We start from the raw sequence: 15,358 nt of genomic DNA, 5'->3' as shown, positions 1-15,358 counted from the left end.
AAGAGGAAACAAGTTTAATATTCATGGCTGTTAATAGAGAAGGGCCATTATCGCCGCCCCATTGTTCTGAGCCCCGCACAATGCTGCTTGTATTTTCATGTGTATATTCCCAAAGTTCCTTCTGAGCGTTTAGTGAGCACTTTAATATTCATGGGTGTTAATAGAGAAGCCCTCAGTATATTGGCATATTGTTGGGAGGTGTACATATTGGTCTGACTTTGAATAGCCACAGTCCTCTTTTCTTTTGCTCTGTTTTGCAGGGTTGATGGGCCAGGAGTAAATGGGCATTTTTCCCCCCCGTCTCCCCCTTACAGAGAGAACATCTTTATTCCAGTCCCAGACTTTCTGGTTTCCCATTCAGGACCCTCAGAAATAATGTCAGGCAGAAGAAAAGTGGAGCAAATCAATCTTTCATGGTCTTTTTGAGACCAATTTGACATCCATGGACTCTTCTTTTCTTTCACAGCCTACAAGGGGATGGTCAGGATCTGGACAAGGTTGGGGTCTGATGAGGGGAGACATGGGATCATAATGCAGCAAAGAGAGAAAAGAAAAGCAAAACAAGAAAAGATTGCAGGGATGGGGTGATGGAGGAAAAATGAGGGTGAATGACAGTGCAAGAAAGGAGATTAGAGCCCAGCAGCTGCTTTTTGGGGGGCGGGGGGGAGGGGGGAGCTCTCGCCCCTCTTCCAGCCCTTCGCATGAATAGGATTTGAACAGAGCGGAGATTGATTTATAGTTATTGCAGTTGAACATTTATTGCTCTTAAAGAGTGGCGGGGAGAAAAGAGAGAAAAGGGGTTTGAAAAGCTCCTTTCTGTATTAAAGAGGTATCAAATGAAGACTGCTGAGATAATATACAGTGGCCAATGGGAATTTGATTTGCTTTAAAATTTAACTCTTGTGGGGCCGCCGCTGACGGACGCGCGGGGGATGGAGCCGACCCGGGCGCTGCCTCCGCGGGGGCGCAAGGGGCGCGGAGCCGCCGCTGCCCCGGGCCGGTGGCAGCCGATATTCGTTTCTCTGAGCCTGCAAACTGCCCGGCTTTACCGCAAAAAATCTCCGGGCGGCTCCTGGGCGCGGCGGGGCAACGGCTGCAGCCGCGAAATTATGATTATTTCTGCGTTATTACGATCTTTTTTAAAGAAAATATTATTATTATTATTTTCTTCTGTAAGGGGGGGGGGGGGGGGGCGCGGGGAAGGCAGACGGGATACGGAGCTACGAAATACCCGGCGCAGGGAAGAGCCCCTTTCGGAGCTGAGTTTTCCTGCCCTAAAACCGGAGGTTTCTCCTCCCCGGCAGCAGAAACGCGATCGCAGCCGAGTCCCCCCGGGCGCAGAAAGGAGCCCATTGTTCAATAGGGAGAAATACATTTTTAGCGGTGATTGAAAGCTCCCCTCTCGTTTGAACTCTAGAAAAAAGTCCCTGGCAGGGAAGAGCATCCCCCTCCCTCTGCCCCAACATCTGTTTGGAGCAATCCAGGCTCTAGGGCAGAGCCGGGCTCTGCCCCCTCCCAAAGTCATTAAAAAGATATTAGTTGAGCTGAGAAAAGTCCAGCGCAGCCCCCGATCCGGGGTGGGGTGGGGTGTGGGGGGGGTGTGTGTCATTAAAGACGATTTAGGATTTGCCGGCGCTAACGCCAGGCGAAGGGGCACGCGCGGTCCGAAGAAAAAAGCTCCTCGTCCCCAGCCGCCCCGCTGCGCCCTGCCCGCTCCCGGCGTCCTGGTGCCCGGGGCCGGCGCGGCGCGGACGGCCCGAGCCCATCACCTGCCCCGTGCGCCCCGCCGAGCGCTGGGGGAAGGGGGAACGGCGGCGAGAGCCGGGCTGGGAGCCGAGGCGGTCAGCTGCTTTGGCCGCATCCCCCGCACCTCCACGGGCTGCAAATGCCCCGGGAGCCGGAGGAAAGAGGGGGGCAGGAGGGATCATTGCACCCCTGCGGCTGCCGCAGGAGCCAGGCGCCTCCGAAGTTGCTAAATGTGTCATTTATTAAAGCATTCAGGGGGCTTTTCTTTGGCGTTTGCTTGCAAACTCACAAAGGCCGAGCTGCTGTTTGGGGGTCTTTTCTGATGGAAAAAGGGCTCGGAGACCCCCGGCACAAAAGAAATCCTGGCAGTGCTTTCAATGGCCGGGACTCAATGAGGGGGACCCTGTGCGCAGCGGGCGGGGGCGAGGGGCCGCCCGGTGCTGCCTGAAAGGCAGGCCTGAATGTAATGGGGAGATCTGCGTTTATTTGTTGGGATCACATTTAATTAGCTTAGTACAACCCTTGAAAGACAAAGGGACCTCAATCTGGATCCAATCTGAAGCTCGTTTGGAGAGCGAGGGCTCCTGGAAAAGTCAAAAGAGAGAAAGGAGAAAGAAAGGGGAGGCTGAGAGAGAAAGGGGCTGGGGGCCCAGCCAGGTGACTGGCACGCGTGAAACAAGGGGGCCTTTTGGGCACAAGGCAGGGCTCAAAAGGGAGGGAGGAAAATAGCCTCTTCCTCAGGTTTTACCTACTTAAACCCCCTGAAGGGGCCAGAGCTGAAAAGCCTCAATAGGGGCTAAGGAGGCTGCAAAGCAAACAGTGGCGCTGGAGAGGGGGCTCCGGCCCTGCCGCCGCAGCAGTTGGAGGCACTCGGTTATGGGAATGTGCCCAAATGTTACCTGCGCCCGGGAGCGCTCCCACCGCCGCCGGCTGCCCCTGGAGCAGGAGGCGAGGAGGGATGGAGGCGATGCCCAGGGTAAGACTGGGCTGGGGGGTGCCGGTGGGCTGGCTGCCCCCTGCCCCAGTACGGGGTCCCTCACTGGTCCCCATGTCCTCCCCCATAGGGTGAGAGCCCCCCTGCGCCTCTGTCCACCCCTCTGGGGTCAACGCAGCACCCCTGCCCCATTGCTTGGGTTGCTTCATCACGTGCTGATGGGGCTGCAACAGGCCTGGCGCACCGAGGAGGGGTCCCCATGGATGCACCTCTTGCTGCCAGGCAGCCCCCAGCATCCTCCGTCCGTGTGCCAACACAGGGCACACGCAGGTGGGTGGCACGGAGGATGCGCTGCCACCTCCCCAGGGGCAAAAAAGAGGAGAGCGGCCACCCCCAAGGTGCCACATCCATGGGATGGAGCTGAACGGACCCTCGTCCCCCTCCGAACCGCATGCTGCCTGTCTGTCCCTGCTCTCCACGGAGGGGGCCAGGAGCAGCGGGGAGGGTTCGGGGCGCCCCTGACTGGTGCCGACCCCTCGGTGGGTGCCCAGCAGCTCTGGGCAGGGAGGGGTTTGGTGCGGTGAAGCCATGACCCTCCCGGCGAGCGCTCCAGTGCAGAGCGCTGCAGCCCCTCCGAACCAGGCGGGCTGATTGTACTGCTCGGAAAAGGAGCTTTAGGGCATTATTTGCCTCCATTTCGCTCTGCGGGAGGCTGCGGAGCTGAGCAGAGATACTGAGTGCTCTCCCCTCCATTCTCGCTTGCTTTCTTGCCCTTTTTTCTTTTCCCCCTTCCTTCTTTTTAAGTAGCATTTCCAGGATTATTTTGGCAAAGGGGTCACGGCACACAAAAGCAAACAGGGGAGGAAAAAAAATATCACCTTCCCAGCTGTGTCCGACTGCTTCGCGGGGCTCAGGCGGCCTCGAAATGAAACATGATTGTGGCAAATCACGGCGGTAACTCCTCAGCCCTCTCTGCGGCGCTGCGGCGCGGCAAGTGGGGCCACTGGCATGGGGCAGCTGGGTGTCAACGCCTGCTGAGGCAGCCCCAGCACTGCGGGGCCCTCGCTGAGCTGCTGGGAAACACCGAGCGTAAAATAACCTCGCGATGGCTTTTCTATCCATGACCAAATAAGTTGGCTGGGGCTGAAGGAGGCACCGGGGGGTTCAACCTCCTCAAAGCAGCTGGGTGGTCCCAGGGGTCCTGGTGAAGCCAGGGCCAGGCTCTGGGGCCAGGCACAGCCCCCGCTTGCTTGCCCTCATCTGTGTGGTATCTGCATCCAGGCTGGATGCCAAAGGTGCTCCCCACCATTAGAGGCTCCTCCCTGGCAGCACGGAGCAGGAGGGAGCGAGGGGGGATTTGGAGTGCAGAAGCAGGAAAATCTCTGCACCTTTTCTTCCGCTCTGGCAGTGACCTGGGGATGGGCCAGTCGCATCCCACCACCATCTTTCCTGCATCCTACCACCATGTCTCCTGTGTCCCACCACTATCTTTCCTGCATCCCACCACCATCTTTCCCGCACCCCATCACCATCTTTCCTGCATCCCACCACCATCTTTCCCGCATCCCACCACCATCTTTCCCGCACCCCATCACCATCTTTCCCGCATCCCATCACCATCTTTCCCGCATCCCATCACCATCTCTCCTGCAGCTCCAGCTGCCGGACTGGGACCCACATTGACAACTGCACCAAGACACCAGCTCGGTGAGGGCCAGCGCCCAGGGCAGGGCGAGCTGCCCAAGAGGAGAGGGCATGTGTGTGCGTGAGCCCCACCGCTCCCTCCTGCTCCCCAGGGGGGTCTCTGCTCCCCACGAGAGCCGGGGACGCTCCAGCAGTTGCCGTACCCACAGCCTGGCTGCAATGGGGGGATTGCAGGAGCCTCGGGAGATGGCAGCTAAGGTTGGACAGGACCAGGATCCGAGCATCCAGCCACAGCCTCCCTGGACCGTGGCTGGGCAGCGTCCCCAGGGCCAGGGGATGAGGGGACGGACGAGCCCAGGCACGCTGAGGGCAGGGATGGGTGCCAGGAGTGGGGCCGCCTCGCAGGCAGGTGACCCTGGGCGCAGGGCCGAGGAGGCAGGCGGGAGAGACGAGCCCTCCCGCGGCTCCTGCCCTTTGCCGGCCCTATTCTCTCCAAAACAAACAGAGCGGCGGCCCCTGCCTCCCCATGTAATGACTCCATGGCGGCGAAGTTTAATATTCCCCGGTGAATGGCCCGAACAAGGAGCCCCGCCGGTCGGTGCGGCTCACCGGGGCACGGCCGCCAGTGAGTGACGGCTCGCACAAAGGGAAGAGACCATCTAATCCCCTGGGACCGTGGCACCTGCACCCCGGCCTGGCCAGGATTAAAGGGGAGCGAGCCGGCATCTGCAAAGATCAGAGGCTTCTTTATAGCGGCCTTGAAATAGGATTTCCTCAAGTGATAAGGGGCAGGGTGGGAAGATAATCTGGGGGGGGCTGTTGGTACCTGCCCCCATGTCAACCTCAGAGATGTTCTTTTGGGTCACCTGCCTTGAACCTGGTGCCCCAGACCTGGAGGGAGGTGGCAGGGGTGGCCCTGGGCACCTGCTGCCCTGTCCCCCTTGTCCCAGGGGTGGCTGGTCCCTCCCCGCCATCCCTCTCCGTCCCCAGCACCCGCCGAGGTGCTGCCGAGACAAGGATGGGGGCTCAGTGCCCGCTCGCTCGCTGCCCTCGGCTCCGGGGCTGCTGTCCCCTCTTGCCACCGGACCAGGGAGCTGTGGCTATTTCAACTCATCTTCACATCACGTAACTCTGGTTTCTGCCGATTTCCAGCGTGAAAAGTTGTAGAAAATTCCCTTTGGGTCTTTTCCAGCCCTAAGAGGGCAGAGAAATGCTCTGTCTGTGATGGGCACCCTACACGGCTGCTGCTCATAGCAAAGCTGGGAAAAAAACTTCCAAACCAGCCAAAGGAAGGCTACACAGCTCCTTACATGGAATAAAACACCCATGTGCTGCTTGACAGGATACACTGACACCTTTATCTGCACAAGAACAACGTGTCACCACAAGATCCCAATTCCTCGCCTCACGTCACAACCCTGCAAACACCAACAGCCCTGAGAATCCCCCCGAGACCGAGATGAACTAAGTGGGTTTGCAGGAGAAGCAGCAGTGCAGGTGGAACCTTGCGAACATCCACACTGCGTCAAAAAGCTTCACGTTAAATACCACAAGCTCTCCCTCTGACCACGCCACCCGTCACCCATCCACCTTACTGTAAATATACTGTTGCTCTAATGCAATTAAATATTTAATACTTGGGGAAAAAAAAAAAAAAGTCCCATGTCTGCTTGTCTCTTTCAATAATCATTTTGGTTTAACTCACAATGTCCATAATGTAGCTTGTTCTCAAATCATGCAAAATTAAAGAAAGTATTTTAGACTATCTTAAAGTCTCCCCTCTGCTCCCAAAGGAGCCTTTGCCTGTTCAGGCACACCAAATATAGAGCACACGAGAGCATCGGGGTCATCGTGAACCCAACGAGATGCTTTAGGGACATGCTTTTTCAGGCTGCTGCTCAGAAATGGTGTGCAGAAGGACCACAGTAAGTTTCTACTTAGAAATAAGTCTCTGCGCCTGAAGAGTGGGGTGGGTGCCGCACAGCCCGGGCAGTCCCGCAGGACACGGGGCCGAGACGCCTGCGCCCTCCTGTGAAAGATGTGCCGCTGAACAGAACTGCGATGAATTCACGTGGAGGGAGCGAAGCCATCGTGTGCCTGAGCCGAGGCCTCGGGAAAGGGATCGTGCTTGAAGGAACATGATTTGTAAGAGCAGGAGCCAAGAAGCCAGGACTGGGGACCTCCTGCCGGGGCTCTCACCTGGGATGGTCTTTAACTCCGGTTCCTCCATCCCCAAACGCCACGTTCCGGAGGCAGAGTGTTCCCCAAACGGAAGGTCTCCTCATGGGAGCTCCTCACTGTCCCCCAGGATTAACACCCGGGCATAGCCCCGTGCCAGGCACTGGTCCCCTGGTAAGGAGGAAAAGGCTGTGCTGTCCCCACCGCCATTCACGGACCCCAAAGCTCCAACCATGCCCCCCGTGCCAGCTCCTACACAGGACCTGAGAACCCTTCCTACCGCAAAAACTAACGCAGTCAGTGCTTCATCCGCTTTATTTGGGGATTAAACTTGCCCAGAGCTGAGCAGGAGACTGGGTTCCTCTCTTGGGAGGCCACAGACTTGGCTTGAAGGCACCACAGCGGCTTCTGGGCTGCACAACACACCTGAGCCAGGAGACACGAGGAGCTGCCGACAGACTCCAGAGGGAAACGCGAGGTGCCCTGACCAGCCCCAGGGTGGGATTGACCATCACACCAATTCCCAGGACCCCCTGGACAGCCGGAGACCAGGACAGCAGCAGGGCTGGAGTGGGGTTTGGAGGAACCCGGAGGTCACCAGTCCCTCGCGAGGTGCCAAGGCGTCTCTTCGCCTCCTGTCCTGCCCCTCTCCAGCCCGTCGTGGACTCACAACAGAAAGAAGTTTAATGGCTGCGGCCCCTCCGCCCCGAGCAGGCAGCAATAATGGAAAACAAATTGCTGAACTTGGGAACGTTTCAAGCACTTTAGCCTTCCAGGACACCAGACTGCTGATGAAAACCCAGCTTTGCAGGCACCATCTTAATGACAGGCCAAATTTCAAAGGCTTGCAAACTATTTCTTTTGCTGCCCCACCCCCTCAATAAAAGGTTGCATCAGAAAGAGATATTTCCATAATTTATAGTATGGGTATTTCACTGGGGAGACTCACTAATCTGTACTTACAGATACATTTAAGAAAATGCATCCTCCCACAATCCTGTGCCATTTACGACTATTGGCACAATCTGTAATACTCAGTCTTCAATTAAGGGACACCTTAGGGTTCATTATCACACAATTGCTCCCTGTGAACCATGCCAAATGCTGTTTTGGCACAGAGCTTGGAAGATGAATTAGAAGGAAGTCTTCTCGGTAATGCCCGCTCCCAATTCCCATCAGCAGCCTTTATGCCCTCCTCTAGCCATTTTTTCCCCCCTCTCCCCTCTTTCCAAGTGGCTTTTACTATCCCATCTTTCAATGTCTCTCTTGATTCTCTGGAGGTATATTTAGAGATGCTACATCTCCTTTTCTTCCGGCTCTCAACATGCCTCCCGCTCCCTGCTTTGCAGATGGGATCTTTCCTCCCTCCCTTCCCCCGTCCGTAACTCCCCTACCGCTGGCTGGGGAGCAGTGGATGGAGCTATTTTAGGTTGGAGGAGCACAAACCTCACATTTTTACAAGAAAGGGATCTCTGAAGGGGCTACAGCTCTCCCCAAACTTGGCCTGGCTACAACTAAAAGTTACTGCCCCGTAACATATCTAATAGATGAGAACGGCCAGAGCCACGTCCCTCCGCATCTCTCTCCTGCCCTGGGCCAGCGCTGCTCCAGTGATCCCATTTGCAGGAACGGTGCAGGATGGAGGGCGAGTCCTGGTTGGATTGAGCCGCAAAGACTAAGTTGTGGAAGAGCAACAAGTTCAGGGTATTAAAACCGGGAGCTGCCACCTGCTTGACAAGCAATAAAACGTTCATACAGTTGTAGATCCATGACCCTCTGGCTTACAGAAAACCTCCCTGTATTAAAACAGATCCTTCTGGCCCGAACAGCTACAGTTACAGCACCTTATTATGGAAATCCTCAGTGTCATGCTGCCAAGAGACACTTTGACATGACATTAATAGAGTTTCACTAGAATTAAGGCTCAAGCTGATCATCCCAAACTACTCAGGCGACACAGTGCGAGCATGAAGGCGAGAGGAGCCGGGGATCTGTGGGCTGCCAGCTCGCTGCGCGGGGACCTCGTCAACCGGAGAGCGAGCAAACTGAGTAAAACAGACGGGAAATACTTCACCCACAAGACATCTTGTGGAAATTTTATTATATAGAGTGTAAAATGCAACTGTCAGTCAAATAAAAAGAACACTTTTTTTTTTTTAAACACCATGCTCAACATTATCCAATTGCTTTTCTTTATAGTTAGACATTTCAAGCATAAGGAAAAATAAGGAAAGAACCCAAGAACAGTAACTTCAGTACATTTCAAAACGGAATGTCCCGCAGGGCAATTAAAAATGCAAGAAAAAATAGCTTCAATTCCGTTTTTCCTTTAAAAATACACTGTTATCTGTACAAGAAACACTACAGTAAACATTGGAAATCATATTATCCCTTTTATTAAATCAAAATTATTTAGCGCATACTGTGGTTAATACTAGATTCATTTATTTCTCTAGGTAATTTGACAAATATTAGATAAGAAAATATTTAAAAGAAATGAAAAAGCAAAAAACACCTTGGAATTAAAAAATAGTTACTACCTTTTATATGGTTTTATGTTCCACAGTGTTTGTTAAAGGTACTAATAGCAGATTCATTTTAATATTAAAAATAACAGTATTTATATTTCTGAGAGCATAGAGGAAAGTTTTTTCTTTTTTTTTGTTTTTTGTTTTTTTTTTTTTTAAACAAGCTTGGAGGTCTTAGATACATAAATGCAACTAGCAATGGAGACATGAAAAAATGTATTGCTAAAAAAATTAACACGTTTTTATATTACCCCTTTAGACTCTAGAAATTATACAAACCCTACAAAATGCCCCCCCGCCCATAACTTGCCTGACAGCAAAACAGTAACTGTCTCAATACAGAATTCACATAATTAATTACAATACATATCATAGTTCAGTTTTTAAAAAATGCAATAGAATCAAAGACAGCCAAGATACAAGAAATTAGAAGTAAAACATTTAATGAATTTACATATTTAAGAATATTTAAATACTGTTTAAAATTTTTTTTTCTTTTTTAGGATTTGTTACATACCACCTAAGACTTCCAAGCCACTCTTTCTGTTGCAACAGAAAAGATCGAAAATTAAAAGGAAAAAACACACAAAAAAACCACATGTTGAAATGTCACAGCTCTGGGGTGCATTTTGGTGCCTGCAAATTCTCTGGCTTCTCTCCAAAAAGAATCCCGGAGATTTTTTTTACAAATTTGGAAACAAAATTACCAGCATGTCCATAAGTTTAGTACATTACTAATTGTTCCTGATTCTTAGAAAAGTTCAGTATAGATTATCCTACAACTAGTGTTTCACAAACAAACAGAAAAGTCTTCATCAAAATGTTGCAAATCTAGAAACCTCTGTTACAAAAAGGTTTTCTTCCACAATGATTCCAAGAAAAAAAAATTGCCACGAGGACCTTGTTCTACTGCTCCTAGAGAGAGAGAGAGAGAGAGAGAGATTGGGGGAGGAAAAAAAAAAGTTACTCAGCAGCAGCAAATTCGTAATGCTGTCAAGCCCTCCTCCCCCAACACAGACAGGTCTCTCATTCCCCATTCCAGCCGAGCAGGATATATACCTCAAACGATGCTTCAAGCCGCTATCGAAGAGATCTCTGCCCTAACGCCTGCTATCCCCGAGCTCTCCTTCCAGGAGTTCATGCCTCTTATCGAACAAGATCTCTCTTCTCTAGAGGGCCAGACTTTGAGAGAGGAATGAAGAGAACTCCCTTTTATCACCGCTTCTAGGTCACACTTGGCCAGCGCCCGCGGCAAGCGCCGATTCCTGCACCCGGCTCGCCCCGCTCGACCTCGGCAGTGCCGGAGAGCAGCAGCGGGGAGGCTGCGGCTGCCTGAGGACGGTGCTGGCTCCCCACGCCGCCTGCATCCAGACCAGCTTCTGCTCCGAGGAGCCAGAGTAAAAACGCAATTCAGTGGGGACAAGCGTCCGATCACAGAGGTGTGCGTGTACTTTGCACATACTTTTTGCCAAATACCAAGACATTTGCTCTGCAAACCTGGCGCTCAGGAAAGCCCTGTGGGTACCATCAGGATAAATCCCACTCAACCCTCCGGTGGTTTGAGTGAAAGGTGAGGTGAGATTTTACTCGGCAGCTGGTTAATCCAAATTATTTTTCAACAGTTTTCCGCTCCCTTTCAGGGGAGGGTGCTCCTTCCCCAGGCAAGCACACACCTCCTATCCCAGCACAAAGCTTGCAAGAGAAAAGGCAAAGCCTGCACACACGGTCCTGGATTGCATGATATGCCGGTGTTGTGCGACCTCGCCAGCCTGGCTCCATCATTTCTTTTACTTTCATTCCCCAAAGCCTCAAAACAGCCTGGGGGTTATAAGGAAAGGTCCCCAGGAGAAACAAATAAGTTCCCAGTTCTCTCCCCAAAAACCTCTCACCAGGGAAATAAGACTCTGACGTTGAAACAACAATTCTGTGATTGCTTCCTCAGCCACAAGATATCTCTGCTTTACTGTGTGAACCCGAAGCAGAGTCCCCAAGGTACCCAGTTCCCCAAGGGAATGAGCAGTGGGGTTCAGGAAACATGAATACGGACCTGGCTGTGGGCCTGAGCCTGCCCTAGTGTCTGCCCGTAGTAGGCGGCCTGCTGTCTGTAATACTCTGCCCAAGCCATCGTGTAGTCCGGTTGGGAACTTGCCTGAGAAGCAGCACTGGCAGCATGACCTGGAGGAAAAGAAGGGAAAAGGGAGAGATGAGCAATTCACTTAAGACCAAGCCCAGGCTTAGGATCTCCTTTTGTAAAGCTTAAAGAAGAGCCAGCCCCCTTCCAAGAGCTGCAGACATCTGAAAGAGTGACACCGGCTATCTGCTGTTTGGATACGACAGACAGGCTTTGAGCTGGCTTGCAAGTGACAAGCCGACAGCAGCCAGAAAGCATTAAGAGACTGTTCCCGCAGCTGCAGGGACACAGTTTGACAGCCTGCACCCTTCATCCCCAGCCCAAAGGCGCCAGCAGCACGGTGTCAAAAGCAAATCGTGAAGTTGGCATCATGCGCTTCTTAACAGAATGGAGAAAGCCAGGCCCATGTTTTTCCATGTGTGCAAAGCTCTCCTACCCCTCTCAACAACCCAGCTTCAGCTTTCTGGTTTTTGTTAGCATCAGTTCTTGTTACGCGCTGTTTCCCCCAGACAGGCCAACTGCAAGCATGGACACGAGGTCTACTGTGGACCGTGGTTCAATGGGAGCACCTCTCTCAAGGCACAACAGCAGACAGCACAACTGAGAGCTTTCAGTGGGAGAACTACATGCACCATCACCAACAGGAGAGGACCAAAGGGGTTCTGTAGAGGACTGGAAGCTAATAACGGCAGGGGATGGAGATGCAAGTCATCGGATTAGAGTTAACTCTCTTTGTAACAAGACTTGAATCATCTCCAATAACCCTGTTTCACTCACTCTGTTTTTTGAAATACTCCTCCCATGCTTTGCTGTAATCGGGATGGCTGTTCTGCTGCTGGCTCTGTTGGCCTGTGCAAAGATGACAACAAGGGGCACGTCAGTATGGAACAGGTGACAGTTTCCAGCCAGTGACATTTACCTTTCCACTAGACAGGCCCTGAATCTACTTCAGTTGCCCAGACTTCACACTTCAGCTTCCACCTTTCTACAGTGTTCGGCATCTTCAGTTCAGGGAAAGCTGAGGAAAAGCTCAAGTTCCTGATTTCACCTCACCTGTGCCCTGTTAAAGGGTATTAAGCCAAGTCTCCCCCCTGCTGGGACCTGCCCAAGCCAAAACATAAGCTGGGAGCTGCTTAGTTTGCACATCAACCACCCTAGGCTGTCAGTCCACTTACACCTGGCACAGGGATGGAGGGTTGAAATGTCTGACAGAACTGAAACCTGTCACCTCGACCTGCAGCCATGGAGCTGCCAAGGAAATGGCCATGTTTTGAGTCACCTCACTTGGTTTTCAGGGGTCTGCATCCTTCACCCCCACTCTCATCAGCGGAGCCCACCTGAAGGAGCCTCAGTTGGCAATGCCTGTCTGTACAACGTGCCCAAACATGAGCCTCCAGCGTACCATCTGCCCCAGTGCAGAGCTCTGGAGTAGCCAAACTGCTACTGGCTGCAAAGTCCTCAGGCCCGAAGGGAGTCATGAGCCCCACACAAAGCACAGCCAGCTCCACCTGCCCTCAGCACTACACCCCACGCATCATCCGGAGAGGCATCCACGACACCCTCCTAACAGCCACGACTGGCTCCGTGGCACGGTCTCCAGACTCCCCACCAAGGTAAGTGGTGCCAACGCCTGCACTGAGAGAGACCTCGCAGACCCCACACCCTTGGTCTTCACCTAGCCCAGACTCCCCCTCTCTGAAGCACTAAGACACCTTCAATCCAGCACATCTACGTGCTATTGCAGGGGAGAGTCCAGCCATCTGGGTGCGGAGGCGGGATGCCCACACTTCCCTTAGTCACATTAGAGCAAAGAGCCCTCAGCGAGACACACAGCAAACAAACAAAAAAAGCCCTGAACAGAAAACACAGCAACTAGAAAACTGCAGAGAGGCAGGCACAGCGAGAGTGTGAGTGCTGAGCATGAGCCACTACACACAGGGACAGCAGGCAAGGACAGGACACACGCGTGGAGAAGAGCTCTTCCCAGCCCATCCAACCGCCTGTGCTCCATGTACAGCCCTGCCCTGCGACGCTGGCCGAAGGGGGGCTTTGAAGCGGGGGGAAGGGGGAAAATAATACACTGCAAGTGTGAAGTGGGTGGAGGGAACAGGGCAGCAGTGTCCTGTCCAGGGGCATAAAAGCGGGTTAAAAGACTTGACCAACGCTACAAGTCAGGACCTTTTCTGGCAGAGGTCAAGGCTGCCTCAACTGTCCACCTGCTAATGCCAACAAAGGACCTCCTTCAATGCCTTTTCTTCTAGGAGAATTACAGTCCGCAGCAGGCTGAAAGGACACGCAGCTAAATGCATTTCACAGCAAAATGTTTCCCCAGCCAGTTAATTTATTTAAGATGGGGGAAGTAATTAAAATCTAAATACATGTGTAGGGGGTGGGGGTCTGCCACTCCTCCCACAAGGAGGGCACTCTTGAGTCTGTCCCTAGGAAGCCTGCTCGAAGAACGACTCAGCCGTCTCTTTGACAGGGCTAGCAGAGCTGTGAATGAACAGGCTGCAGCACTCAGGGAAGGGACCCTTCACAAGACTGTTTTCAAATTAAAACTTAAAGTGCAAAAGCAGGTATTTACCTAGTTTCTTATAATAATCCTCCCATGCCTTGGTGAACTCCACCTGGCCTGACTGCGTACCATTGTGATCTGCAGCAGAAGAAAGCGGTGAAGGCTGCTTAAAGCAGAGCATTATCTTGTCTGTCCTCTCTCCTTACCAAGACTGCCTTCAGTATGCCTGGCTACAAACAGGAACACGGAGGATCCTAAGTAGACATGGAACTAGACAGCCAACATTTTCTATCAGGTTCAACAGCAGAAATAAAACATCTGCCCCCCAGACATGGCATTGTGGTACTAACCCATACAGGGAAAGGACAAGGGCAAGGCAGGATGTTTCTCTGGTCTTGGGAGCCACCAGAAACCTGACAAACTCACTGCAAAGCAGTCATCATTGGGATACAAGCTGCACTATCAGTAATCGGGGGATTCAAGGAGTCTGTGCTTCTTATACCAGGCTCCAAAGCCAGGAGGTGTGAGCTTGAGACATGGCTATATGTTGCAGGAAGGGAGATTTTGTTTTTCCCTAGTGGCTGGTGGGCAAGATAAAGAGGATGTTTCAGGGAGGTGAGAAAGAAGGTAAGTTACTAAAGTGAGCTTCTAAAGGCATCTTGCAAGGCAAATAGCAATGCATATTTTGTAAGCGTTTATTTAAAGGCTTTATGAGAAGATGAAAATTACATTTTTTTTGTAGAACTTTCCCTGCTGCATTGACTGCTCTGCTTCCCAAAGCTCAGGGAAGTTCAGTGCTCTTGAAGGTGCACAGGAAAGGGCTGGAATAACAATTTTTCCTGTAAAGCAAGCTTATGGGAAAATACTTTTCTTCAGTACCATACTATTCCATTCCTGTACAAAAAACAGAGTCCTTCCAAGCCCACCACTGCATTTTGCTGTTCTGAATATAGAACAACTATTGACCTTCTGTAAGTCCCTAGAGCTCAAAGGAAAAGTCATGATTTTTAGACTGTAATTGCTAAGGAGCAGGACTCTTGCAGAGGCTTTTTTTTTTTTTGAGTTTAACACACACTTCCCATGCAGGGTTCCTATGTCCTACTGTAGCACACATTTTAGAAGTGCACTAAGTTAACAAAGCAGCACTGAGGATTTCCAAATTTCATATATGCACAATTTCATAAACATTAAAATGTGATTAATGTTACAGGGAATCACAAGTACAATTGCAGGCATTGCTCCTCCAATGTTTCCTCTACCTCAGGCACCTCAAAGAGTGAGAATTTATACTGAATTTAATATTCTACTTAACTGCTAATTCAGCCTTAGCACTGAAAGGCATCTGTCATTAAACCCCTTTAAAATTATCCCCCCCCCCCCACACACTTTTTGGTGCTTAGCTTCAGTTTTCATGAGACTAGGCCATTAAAAAACCTCGTATTTCCTGAAAAATTGCTATTGAAAAGTGTCTTTTGGACATTACTGCCCCACACATGAGCTTTGAGATTATCAAGCAGACTACGAATCTGCTCTGTTTAGGGCAAACCATTAATCTGGCTGTTGAAGACACCGGATGATGCAGTTACCAACGTCACCAATAGCATTTACTACTTCAATTATTCTGAAAAGGGGGACTCCCCATTCCAATCTGCTGCATTTTGACTAAACAGGCTGTTAGGAAC

General features: G+C 51.6%; 1 protein-coding gene across 4 annotated transcripts in view; it reads right to left on the bottom strand.

Moving 5' to 3' along the window:
* Nucleotides 1-8,568: 8,568 nt before the first annotated feature.
* Nucleotides 8,569-15,358, bottom strand: part of FUBP3 (far upstream element binding protein 3) — a 41,045-nt gene continuing 34,255 nt past the window's right edge. Inside the window, exons 17-20 of one of the 4 annotated variants that reach the window (XR_007509931.1) lie at nt 11,939-12,010; nt 11,078-11,205; nt 10,090-10,212; nt 8,569-9,945 (exon numbers count right to left, since the gene is read on the bottom strand). Coding sequence is in view for 2 of the 4 variants with exons in the window: in XM_049832159.1 (XP_049688116.1) it covers nt 9,937-9,945; nt 11,078-11,205; nt 11,939-12,010; nt 13,746-13,814 (278 nt within the window). In the remaining 2 variants the exon portion in view is untranslated. Of the gene's footprint in view, nt 9,946-10,089; nt 10,213-11,077; nt 11,206-11,938; nt 12,011-13,745; nt 13,815-15,358 lie in introns of all 4 variants that reach the window. The other 3 variants (XM_049832159.1, XR_007509932.1, XM_049832160.1) reach the window with 3 other exon arrangements.

Source organism: Accipiter gentilis, chromosome 29, assembly GCF_929443795.1.
Source record: "Accipiter gentilis chromosome 29, bAccGen1.1, whole genome shotgun sequence".
Taxonomy (NCBI): domain Eukaryota; kingdom Metazoa; phylum Chordata; class Aves; order Accipitriformes; family Accipitridae; genus Astur; species Astur gentilis.
This window is presented reverse-complemented; position numbering and strand designations above follow the sequence as displayed.